We start from the raw sequence: 13116 nt of genomic DNA on the forward strand, positions 1-13116 counted from the left end.
ATAGTCTCCTTTAGCTTGTGTACATGTGTGTGTGTGTGTGTGTGTGTGTGTGTGTGCCTCATAGTCTCCTTTAGCTTGTGTACGTGTGTGTGTGTGTGTGTGTGTGTGTGCGCGCGCGCGCCAATCCTGGGCTTTGAACTCGTGGCTTCGTCACTGTTCCTAAGCTTTTCTGCTCAAGGCTAGCACTCTACCACTTGAACTATATATAGCTCCATTCACAACTTTTTGGTAGTTAACTGGAGATGAGACTCACAGACTTTCTTGTCCAGGTTGGCTTTGAACTGTGATCCTCTTATCTTAGCTTCCTTAGTAACTAGGATTATAGGCATAGGCCACCAATGCCTGGCATCCTTAGCTTTTCTACTTGAAGCTGGCTCTTTACCACTTGAGCCACATTTCTACTTCCCATTTTATAACAACTTGTTAACCTTTATGCTTTACACATTTTCTGTATATTTTTGTTACATGTATTTTAAAAAGATTTTATGGAGATGGAAGGGAGGGACTGGGAAAGACTGAGGGAAGAGAAGACACTGTACAAAAGGAAATGTACTCATTACCTGACTCATGTAATTGTAATCCCTCTACATATCACCTTTATAGTAACAACAAAATAATAATTTTTTAAAAATCTTACAAGAAAGGAATGGAGCAGAAAATGAATAGCTTAAAGGAAGTTTGAGAAACACTTTATGAATTCAATTTTATTGTATTGTAAGGGTGATGTCAGAAAGGTTACAGTTACATAAGTAAGGTATTGAGTACATTTCTTGTTGAACATTGTTACCCCCTATGAATGAGGTATTCTACTAGTGGTTGTTAATATAGTTAAGATTATTTCAATATTAGTTTAGAATAATTTCTATTCAGTGGCAGCATTTTATAGACTTTTACCAAACATCAACATAGCAATCTGAACTGGCCCATTCTGACATATCTTAAATATTATTTTAAAATAAAGACAAAGTACTGAGCTTGTAAATGAAAAGCATCATGGAGGAGAAGTAAAAAATTATGAATTAATTTTTCAGATGAGGAAATTAGGAGCATTAAAATATATGATTAAAAAAGACAAAAACTCAGCTGGGTGCCAGTGGCTCACACCCATAATCCTAGCTACTCAGGAGGCTGACATCTGAGGATTGTGGTTCAAAGCCATCCTGGGCAGAAAAGTCTGAGAGACTGTTATCTTTGATAAACTACTCAGAAAAAATGGGAAATGGCACTGTGGTTCAAGTGGTAGAGTGCTAGGCTTGAGTACAAAGAGGCTCAGGGACAGCACCCAGGCCAGGACCCCCTCCCTCCCCCCCCAAAAAAAGACAAAAACTTGATTTGGTATCAGATAACATCATCTTGAGTGAAAATTTAAAAGTGGACTCTTAGCTGGGAGCTGATGGCTCATAATTGTGAGCTATTCCTAGCTACTTAGGAGGCTGAGAGCTGAGGCTTATGGTTTGAAACCAGCCTGGCAACATCTGTGAGACTCTTATCTCCAATTACCCACCAAAAAACTAGAAGTGGGGCTGTGGCTTACTGGTAGATTTCTAGCAATGGGAAAAAAGCTCATGGATAGTGCCCAGGTCCTGAACTCAAGCCCCAAGACCTTCACCAAAAAAAGTGTACTCGAATATTTTGGAGTAGAATATCAAGCACCAGTGGCACCATTTTGCCCCCTGCCTTAGAGAAAATATTGATGATGGAAATGAGGACTAGCACAGTAGCAAGCAGCAAGCCAACATTGCCAGGCATAGTTTACTTACATAGTACACCTTGATCACAGGGCTCTGAAGAGCGCTACTATAACACCCTTCCACATAACAGGGATTTCATAATCCAGTAAAGCTGTGTAACTGATAGGTGGTGGAGATGAGAGGAGGAGGCCATGCCTGGCTCTAGAATCTGTTCTTAATTTCCATGCTGTACATTCTATATAACTGGTGATTGTCAAAGCCTGCTTCCCAGAGGAAAAGCACCTGGAAATGTAATAGCAATGCATTCTCTGGGTTCTACTAGACCTACTAGTATGCCATACTAATCCCAAAACAGTCATATGTTAAAGTCTTCATTTCTAATACCTTGCAATGTAACTATATTTGGAGACAGGATCTAAGAAATGATTATGGTTAGCAAATCTCTCTCTCTCTCTCTCTCTCTCTCTCTCTCTCTCTCTCTCTATATATATATATATATGATTATCTATCTATCTATCTATCTATCTATCTATCTATCTATCTATCTATCTATCTATCTATCTATCTCAATACAGTAAGCTACCAGCAGAACTATGGTTATCGCAGCATTATTTACCATAGCTAAGATATGGAACCAACCCAGATGCCCCTCAGTAGATGAATGGATCAAGAAAATGTGGTGTATATATATACAATGGAATTCTATGCCTCCATCAGAAAGAATGACATTGCCCCATTTTTTAGGAAATGGAAAGACTTGGGAACAATTATATTAAGTGAAGTAAGCCAGGCCCAAAGAAACATAGGTCCCATGGTTTCCCTTATTTGCAATAACTAGTACATGTATAGGACAATAGAAAAGGTCAAAAGCTATGTACATATAACCATATAAGATGATGTTAAGTGAAATGAACCTGAAGATAAGGATACAAATATTTTTCTTTCTTGCTATTGTTTCTAACGTATTTATAATGTATCATGTAATTTTTTTTTGTTTCTTTGTATGCTCCTCCTCCACAGTATAACCCGTTTTCACTGTATTTGATGTCGGTGCCCTGAATCTTGTATATACACTTCTCTAATTTGGGGAGGGGAAAGGAAAAAACAAATGCTTAAATAGGGATACATGTTGACTCATTGTAACAATGAGATATACAAGACACTATGTTGAAAACGAACTTTACAACTTTGGCGGGGAGGGGGTTAGAGGGGTGGGTAGGTGGGAGTGTAGTTGTGGAGGTGGGAGGGAAGGGATGGCAGGGGAAAAACAAAGGAGGAGGCATCAAGGCTTGATAGGACATGTACTCATTACCTTGCTCATGTAACTGTAACCCCTCTGTACAGTATTTTTACAATAAAAAACATACAAAAAAAACCCCCAAAACAAAAAAAACATACTGGGGCTTGAACTCAGGTCCTAGGTGTTGTCTCTGAGCTTTTTTGCTCAAGGCTGACATTCTCTCCCTTAAGTCAGTCACAGCCCTACTACTGCCTTTTTTTGGTGGTTAATGGGAAATAAGAGTGTCAGGGATTTTCCTGTCTGGGCTGGCTTTGAACTGCAATTCTCAGACTTCAGGATCTTGAATAGCTAGAATAACAGGTATGAGCCAGAGGGACCTGGAAGTTGAGTAAGGCCTTAAAGTGGGCCCCTTCAAGTGCTTGTAACCTCAGAACACAGACATACACAGATGTACGAGCACAGGAGGGAGAAGGCAGCTGCTGCCCATGAGCTATGGGGAGGATTGCTTAGGGGGAAACCACTTCTGCCCATACACAGATCTTGCACTTCCAGTCTCCAGAGTACGTAAGGAATAAATGCTGTTTGCCAGTGTCACATTGTTACAGTATCCTTTGCAAATTAATGCATACGAGTAGCTGCCTAAAGCCAACTGCGAGTGTGCAGCTTGAAAGTGAGGTGACTTGAGAGAGCCACAAGCGCTCTCTGCAAGCGCCATCATCCTATGGAAGAACATAAATGGGAACACTTCCTGACACAAGGTGAGCTTGAGAACAGAATGAACGCCAGTGCATTAGAGTTTATGTATTTATTGATGTACTGTGGATTGTCTGACTCCTCCGGCTAGAGGTAAACCCCACAAGATCAGACACATGGTAGGCATGCAAGAGCTAAGTGAGTGGGTTGACCTCCAGTGGCTGAGGTACTTATGGAGCGCACCTGCAGAGGACACCTGACTAGGCTGATGCAAAGCCACTTTCAAAGCTAAACATTGTATTCAATTTATTCATCTTATTTCACTCTGTGTGTGTGTGTGTGTGTGTGTGTGTATGCATGTGTATGTGGTGGCACTGGAGCTTGAACTCAGGGCCTCTTGCCTTTGATTGGCTTTCTTGCTCATAGTTAAAACTCTACCACTTGAACCACAACTTCAACCCAGAATTTTGCTGGTTAATGGCAGATAGTAAGAGGCATTATTACTAGGAAGATTAAAACCGTGAATGTTCTGGGTACTGGAGGCTCATGCCTATAATCTTCGCTACTCAGGAGGCTGAAATCGGAGGATCATGGTTTGAAGCTAGCCTGGGCAGGACTAGGTTTGTGAGAATTTTGTAAATCTCCAATTAGCCACCAAAAAGCCAGAAGTGGTGGTGTGGCTTAAGTGGTATATTACTAGCCTTAAGCACAAGAGCTCAGAGATAGCGGCTAGGTCCTCAGTTCAAGTAGCACTAGTACCCAAAAGAAAAAGGAAGGAAGGAAGGTAGGAAGGAAGGAAGGGAAGGAAGGGAAGGAGGAAGGGAGGGAGAAAGACAGAATGTCTCAGTTATTAAAGTCATAATGAGTAAAACTTATTTTATATGTATTATCATTGGGAGCTAGACATACAACCTAAAATTAGAATGATTATATTATTCTAATTTTGCAAAAAGAAAAAAAATCACATTGTACCAAATAAGCATACATTCTTTTTTTCTTCATCCTGACAAAGGAAGGGGAGTACTTTTCTAAATTAACATTCATGGCATGCTTATGAGAAATGAGTAGTAATGAGGTAATCCATGGTATGGCACTAATTTAAGATTGTCTCATCTGTCAAATAAAGGTTAACTCTAAATTGCCAGGGTGAGAACATATCATGAGCTATTTGAATCTGTGGGTACACCAAGAACAGACTGGCCAAGCTACTTGTATTTTGAAAGTCAGTATTATATGTGAATGTCACAGCAAAAAAAAAATATTCCCTTAGATACAGGAATTGAAGAGTTCATCTGTGACTTGAAAGTACTGGAACATTGTCTAAACTGAGACATTTCTTAAATTCAATGACTGAAGAATCAGGACATCATTAACATACAAAAAAACAACTATAAAATACTATTGGTAAAAAAAATACTGGCTCACATGTAACTATAACCCCTCTTACACTATTTTTACAATAAAAATGTATTTAAAAGATACTGGCTCAGTGGATCATAAATCTAAACTAATGTGGAAATTCTTGAAACCTTTGATTGTTAAACATTATCTCTCAGTTCATTCATAATCTATGTAGCTAAAGCAGATCGTTTGTCAGGATCTTGTATTGTCTTACATAATGCATAAAAACTAAGAAAAACACAAAAGACAATTTTTTTGGCATAATTACACTTCCAAATGGTAGCATTAAGGAAATTACAGTAGGATAATTACAAAGGGATAGGTTGAGAGTTTCACAGCTTGACAAATAAGCAAGTACATATAATAGTGTCTCCTTTCTCACATTTTTTTAAGACTGAGGTAGACACATAAATTAATTGTCAGGTAATTAATTACAACTTATCTAGTTAAATGCCGACACATTTATTACTCAATTGCAATGGAAATCTTTCCTAAATGCATTATTCCTTGTTTCCTTTGTGATTCATAAACCACAATGATCATAGTAAACTAAAAAAAGTACAATATAGTCTCATGCACAGTGGTCCAAATAACTCTGTTGGTGAGTTTTTATTTATGTTTTGGCCAGATTCATTCTACCCTGTTTCTGTCAGCTTTGACCTTGATGTTTTCCACTGGTATCAGTGCATTGCCCTCTAGAATTTCCTTTTTCACCTTCTAACACTGAAGTGTCATGTGTTTATTAGAGGGGGAAAAGGTTGTTAAAACAAGCAAAGAAAATAGGTTAGAATAAGAAAGGTAATTGGGACCTTTTTGAGTTTTTTGGAGTTCTATTCTATGTGTTAATTAGGTAAGGTTGATTAAGAACATACTGTAACGTGTGTGTGTGTGTGTGTGTGTGTGTGTGTGTGTGTGTGTGTGTGTGTGTGTGTGGTTTGCTTCCATGCTACAAAGTTAGGAAATTTCCATTTCTTTTTTTTTTTTTTTAATTTAATTTAATTTAATTTTATTTGAGAACATACTGTACAGAGGGGTTACAATTACATGGGCAGGATAATGCATACATTTCTTACCAAGCATTGCAGCCTCCTCCTTTGTTTACCCTTCACCTCCCTTCCCAGCCTCCCCCCTCCCCCCCACCCAATCATACCCCCCTCCCCCCCCCCACACCGACATTGTAAAGCTGGTTTTGACATGACATTTTGTACTTCTCATTGTTGCAACAAGTGTGTGTGTGTGTGTGTGTGTGTGTGTGTGTGTGTGTGTGTGTGTGTGTGTGTGTGTGTGTGTGTGTGTGTGTGTGAAGTTGTTTGCTTCCATGCTACAAAGTTAGGAAATTTCCATTTCTTGAAGATACAAATCTCTTTGTGAGTACCGCATTTCACAGGATCCCGCATCCCTGTTGCTGTAAGTTGGTGCTTGGCTTGAATTCATAATATGTCTCTAGTCATGTGGCTTAAAGTAGACATTCAGTAGCTTTCCCAATATGCCTCAGGGTTGGATAAAATGAAGATGGGTAAGTAGGGTGTGACCTCACTTTTGGAAGAAGTATATTACTGCTAATTGTCTAACATTAGTTTGTTCTAGCTTGCTAAGTAGCATTATGAGGCCAGTTAAATTTAGCAATGAGAATTCTCCCCCTGACTTGTTTCCATGACAGAGTCTGGGACATTTTTAGCTCACTTGAATTAAGTAAGGTCTATAGTAAAGAGGACATTCTAGAATGGAATTTTCCCATTCACAGATGATAGATTATAGCCACTTACTCATGGAATATAGAAAACAAAACCCTAGAATAAAGTTCTTTGGACATTTGTGTAAGAAGAAGAGACATCAAATTAGTCCAAGGCTTTCTCTGAATCAGTAGTTTAAAATCTATACACTTGATAGAATCTCAATAAATGCTAATGAGAAATTGAGTACCTGTCTTGAAGAGTGTTTAGTATGGGGGATGGGGTACTCATGCCTAAAGCAGCCCTGCTTGTTTGTGAGCCCACACACCCCACTCTCCCATAAGTGAGAGGTGCTCAGTTCTCATGGTCAAGCCCTCCAGTGCTCACTTACTTAGCTTGTGCCAACACTCCAATGACTTCTGCATACAGGTCTGCCACAATGTGCATATTGCCAGTGTTAGGACCAAGGTACCTAAGAAAGGCATAATTAGACAAGTAAGTTAGCAAGCGCAGTTCATCTGAAAAAGCAGCAAAGCCTGGATGTAATTTAAGCACCAAACTTCATCAACACTCTAAGAAAAGAAATCACCTTACCCTTCCTTGTATTTAAAGTGCTTGAAAGCCAAGTTAATAACATCATGTATTAAACTGTCTATTACAGGATGAAGTGGAATCTAAAACAGAAAAAAAACCTGACTTTAAAAAGGGAACGAGAAAACACATCATTACAGTGTTCCGCCCTAACTATTCATGACCTGTAACAATCCATAAATAAAATTCATAGGACCCAGTATTTGGCAATTATAAACAATGTAATAAATATGGCCTTTCAAAGCTTGTTTCTAGATGAATAAATACTAAATAAAAGTAGCAATCAATTATTTACTCACCTGTTTCAAAACTTCTATTAATACTAAAGAAAAGATAAAATCAATGGCAAGGTCCCGTCTTTCCATTAAATAATCCCGCTGTTGTTCATCACTGTAAAGTTTAAAATACCACATTAGTTGGGAGTGAAGAGACTTACAGGGTGATAGAACACATTAAGGATCTAGGATTCTAGCTGGGTACCAGTGGCTCACCCATGTGATCCTAGCTACTCAGGAAGGTAAAATCTGAGAATAGTGGATTGAAACCTGGACAGAAAAATGTCTGAGATTCTTACCTCCAAATAACCAACAAAAAGCCAGACATGAAGCTGTGGCTCAAGTGGTAGACAGCCAGCCTTGAGCAAAAAGCTAATGGATAGTACCAGGCCCTGAGTTCAGGTTCCAGAATGGGGGGGGGGGATGTGGATAGAAAATAGAGAAGAGGCAAAGGAAGTCATTTGCACTCAATCAAAAGTTAGGGGGCAGAAACTGAACTGTGAAAGGACCATCCCTTTGTACTTACTAAGCCCTGACAGTGTGTTTGAACCTCAATGAAGGAAGAAGGCCCCTGAGCAAAGGATGGAGATGGACACCACCACAGTGTGCATCAGCCTTGGCTTAGGACCACTCCTCTTCTACCTACCAGACATTTCTCCAGCTGCAAAACATGAGTAGCAGAGTGCAGGTGGAGTGCCGCTTACTGAAAATGCTTGAAGTTGGAACTGTTCTGCATTTCAGACTTCTTCAGATCTCAGCACAGACATAATGACCTAGGTTGGGTATGGGACCCAAGCCTAAACAGGAAGTTCATTTGTATCACATACACACTTTTTTTACACATCCCAAAGGTGATGTTACAGTATCTGGGTAGTATTGGGAATGGAACTCTGAGCCTGGGCATTGTACTTTAGCTTTTTCGCTTAAGGCTAGCTCTTTACCACTGTACCACAGCTCCATTCTTCTGGCTTTTTCTCCCCCCAGTTGTGGGCATGAACTCTGGGTCTGGGAGCTGTCTCTCAGCTCTTCAGCTCAAGGCTAGGGCTCTACCACTTGAGCACAGCACCACTTCTGGCTTTTTTTGCTTATGTGGTGCTGAGGAATCGAACTCAGGGCTTCATGCATGCAAGACAAGCCCTCTACCACTGAGCCACCTTCCCAGCCCTCACTTCTGGCTTTTTGATGTTTAATTGGAGATAAGAGTGTCATGAACTTCCTTGAGCAGGCTGGGTTCAAACTGTGATTCTCACATTTCAGTGTCTTGAATAGCTAGAACTACAGGTGTGAGCCACTAGTTTGGTGGAGTACTTAGGTTTTGACTATGATTTGTCTCTTGTGATCAGGTATGGAATTTTCTACCTATGACACTGTGTAGATGTCCCCCAAAATTCAGATGTTGGATTTTTGGGGATGCTCACCCTGTACTTCAAGTTTAGAGATAATAAAGCATGCAAAGTTTTTAGCATAACTTCTTTAACACATAATGACTTACTACTTACTTGTTAAGGAAGAATGACAAGACTTGAGCTTGTCAAGCAGATGTTTTATGATTTAACATGATTTTGAATTTTATATACTCTTGTCTTCAGAGGGAATGCGGAAAAAATCAAGGAGATTAGAGGTGCTCTGTAATCTTGGATGAGCCAGATTAAGAAAGAGGAATGAGGGATGAGTTGACAAGGAAAGCTATAGTTTTAGCTCCCCAGTAGAAATGTATTTGTGAGGCAGGAATGACTCGTTTAGTATCACTTCAGAAGTCCTTCAAGACCTAGTACTGCAGGTGCTAGTGGCTCACACTATAATCCTAGCTACTTAGGAGTTAAAGATGAAAGGATCCTTGTTCAGAGCCAGTCTGGGCAAGAAAGTTTATGAAATTCTTCTTTCTAATTAACCAGCAAAAAGCTGGAAGTGGAGCCGTGGCTCAATTGGTAGAGTGTCTACTCTGAGTTAAAAAGCTAAGAGATAGCACTTAAGCCAGGAGTTCAAGTCCTAGGACAGGCATCAAAAACAAATATTAGAATAGGAAAATATTCCTACTGGCCATGAAAACAGAAACTCCAGTACAGAATGGATTGTGCAGAAGAATATTTGCTTGTCAGGCCTTGTGTGTGTGCATCATGGGAGAAGGAAGCAGGAAGCTGAAAGTGAGAGTAACAGAGCTTGCAAAGACATCATTTGTGTGTCACAAGACATTAGGGATCTTCAAAGGTGGCCAGAGAACCCTTGAAGCAAGGAGCAATACTTGCAATAAATAAATAAACTTCGAATTGTATGTATTTTAACAAATCAAGTTGTGCTTTCAAATAAAATAAGACATGCATTTTTCTAATAGAAAATTCAACCTTATTGCTGGTTTGTGTTCTCACTTGCCAGGAGCCAGAGGCATCTGACAAATTTATTTGGCAGCCAAAATGTTGATATTATACTAACCTTAGAAATCCTCACCCTGTATCCATCCCTTCCCCGCAACTATTTTCAGTGGCATAGCTTCCTCCCTAAACTAAAGTTCTTCTATATCATGCTCTGTTCTTGAAACCCTTGTTCTTTTGGCTTTTTCCCAGCTGTACTTTCTTTCTTTCTTCCTCTTTTCCTTCCTTCCTTCCTTCCTTCCTTCCTTCCTTCCTTCCTTCCTTCCTTCCTTTCTTCCTTTCCTTCTTTCTTTCTTCTCTCTTCCCCTCCCTCCCTCCCTCCCTCCCTCCCTCCCTCCCTTCCTTCCTTCCTTCCTTCCTTCCTTCCTTCCTTCCTTCCTTCCTTCCTTCCTTCATTCTTTCCTTCCTTCCTCCCTCCCTCCCTCCCTCCCTCCCTTCTTCTTTTCTCTTCTCCCCCCCCCCCCTTTGGACAGGATTTTACTATGTAATTGAGGCTAGACTTGCATTTGGTGGCACAATTCAGACTGGCTTTCAACTTGAAATTCTTTGTTGGTAGCCTCCCAAATGCTGTAACTACAGGCATATACCACCATGCACAGCTTCTCAGGCATAAATTTTCTTATTTTATTTTACTTTGTGCCAGTTCTGGGGTCCTGGGGCTTGGACTCTGGGGCTCAGTGCTTTTCTGTTCAAGGCTAATGCTCTACCACCTGAGCCGCAGCTCCATTTCCAGTCTTTATTTTGGAGGTTTATTGGAAATAAGACTTATGGACTTCTCTGCCTGAGCTGGCTTCCAATCATGATCCTCAGATCTCAACCTCCTGAGTTGGATTACTAGTGTGACCCACTGGGGCATGGCCATTTTCTCATTTTAAATATTCAAATGTAACTAAAGTGTTACTGGGTTGAACTTTAGTGTCCTGATTCTATAGGCATGTGACTTCAGTAGTTGCTCTGATATCTCTCTCTGTCTCTGTCTCTGTCTCTCTCTCTCACACACACAAATTAGTAGCATTATTAAAAAGCCTACTTTCAATCCATCAAAAAAATGGCTCAAGCCTGTAATCATAGCTACACAGGAGGCTGATGTCTGAGGATTGTAGTTCAAAGCCAACAGATTGTATGACTCTTATATACAATGAACTACCAAAAAGCTGGAAAAGGAGTTGTGGTTCAAGTGGCAGAACACTAGCTTTGAGTTTTCTGAGTGCTTTATTGGCGATAAGAGTCTCACAGGCTTTCCTTCCTGGGCTGGCTTTGAACTGCAATCCTCAGATCTCAGCCTCCTGAGTAGCTAGGATTACAGGCGTGAGCCACCAGCGCCTGGCTTGTCACAAGCCAGCATGTAATGTGGGAAGGATTGCCAAACACCTTAAGATGTAAGACTGCCATCGTTTACTGATTCCACAGTATGGATCATTTTCACACACAGAAGGACATTTTACCTTCAAATTTTTATAAATTTCAAAATGTGTCATGGATGAGAGACTGCTAATGTGGGCATAGGGTTTCTTTGGAGAGTGATAAAAAGTTCTGGAGTTAGGTGGTATGATGGTTGTACAGTTCTGAAAATATGATGTAACTTTTGTTTTTTGTTTGATTTTTTTTTTTGCCATGAACTCTGGGCCTGGGTGTTCCTTTTGCTCAAGGCTAGCCCTCTACCACTTGAGCCACAGCATCACTTCTGGCTTTTTCTGTCACAAACTTTCCTGCCCAGGCTGCCTTTGAACCTTGATCTTCAGATCCAGCCTCCTGAGTAGCTGGGGATTGATTACAAGGGCGAACTACCTGACACTCGGCATGAATGTAAACTTGTTAAAAGAGTGAACTATTTTACTATACAAATAACATCTTGTGGAAGTGGCGCTGTGGCTGAAGTGGTAGAGTGTTAGCCTTGAGCTGAAGAGCTGAGGGACACCACCCAGGCCCAGAGTTCAAGCCTCACAACCAATTAAAAAAAAATTACATCTTGTTAAAAACTTTCCCTCTTCAACTAAAAATTTTACTCAGTATGAAAAAACCATTATCAATCTCTTCAAAATGATAAATATTGAAACTTGGATAAACTCCAGCAGGATGTAAGTTTATACTGCCAATGTGGATGAAAGATGCAATAAAAGTATGGAACTCCAATTTCAAGGAAATTCTTCACTTATATATTTGTGATACATACATTTATGGGATCTGCATTCTGCCTAGGTATACAGCTTGACTGAGATCCACCTATTTTAGGTTTCCCATAACAGCTGGGACAAGAGAGACACACCACTGAACCCAGTTATAGGCTGAGCAGGGGCAAGAAGGGTCTTGTGAACTTTCCTGGTGGTGCTGCCTTCGAACCATGAACTTCATAATCTCACGCTTCCAAGTAGCCATGATTACATGTGTGATTACTTGTGATTGATTATTCAACATTCTTCTTCCATATTTTCTATAATTATGTTTCTGTATTTTCTATATATCTATATCATTATAATTGTTCTATATTTTTTAAAAAAAGATGAGAACTGGTAAGAAAAATGAAAGGGATTAAACTACTCAGAAGAAATAGTTAATGTCTGCTCTTGAGTATTTAATTTGTTTTCTGGTTTTACAAGCATTTAAAAATGCATAATCAATTCCTGCAGGAAAAAAATATGCTTTAAAAATAACCTCTCGGTTCTTAAAAAAAAATAAGTGCATTAAACGTTCTTCTATCTAATGACATGCTATAGTGAGTTGATTACATACATATGCAATTAAATGTATTTACCTAAAATGTGGGCTCTGAGTGTGTGTGTGTGAGTGTGTGTGTGTGTGTGTGTGTGTGTGTGTGTGTGTTGGAGGGAGCAGACATTAATTTGACCATTTTAGAATCTCAAGTTCCATGGCTACTTGTGGAGCTGGAAATTCCACCTTTGAGACACCCACCAAGGGAAGGGGGAACCACAGAGCAAGCACACAATTCTCATCTGGCTGGAGAAATCAGAGGCGTGACTCTAACTTCTGTTTTGCTCACTAGCAGACTAAGGAACAAAGAGGTGGGAACTGCCCTTGAACCCAGGATTCCTGCCAGCCTGAAACCCAGCACCTGCCCGCTGCGCTACACTGAGCTCTCAAGGTTATTTGCACCAGGACTAAACTATCTCAGCTTGTCATCTGGGGCCTGTGACAGCCTTCTGCTTTTGGAATAGACCACAAGGG

General features: G+C 40.1%; 1 protein-coding gene across 10 annotated transcripts in view; it reads right to left on the reverse strand.

Annotated features, from left to right (window-relative positions):
- Fry (FRY microtubule binding protein) overlaps window positions 1-13116 on the reverse strand; it is a 493758-nt gene that overhangs the window by 174514 nt on the left and 306128 nt on the right. For all 10 annotated transcript variants that reach the window (XM_070003013.1, XM_070003006.1, XM_070003005.1 and 7 more), the window contains 3 exons: window positions 7589-7679; window positions 7293-7372; window positions 7090-7170 (listed from right to left, as the gene is read on the reverse strand). In XM_070003013.1, coding sequence (XP_069859114.1) covers window positions 7090-7170; window positions 7293-7372; window positions 7589-7679 — 252 coding nt within the window. The remainder of the gene's footprint in view (window positions 1-7089; window positions 7171-7292; window positions 7373-7588; window positions 7680-13116) is intronic.

Source organism: Dipodomys merriami, unplaced genomic scaffold, assembly GCF_024711535.1.
Source record: "Dipodomys merriami isolate MVZ:Mamm:240054 unplaced genomic scaffold, mDipMer1.0.p SCAF_6, whole genome shotgun sequence".
Lineage (NCBI taxonomy): Eukaryota > Metazoa > Chordata > Mammalia > Rodentia > Heteromyidae > Dipodomys > Dipodomys merriami.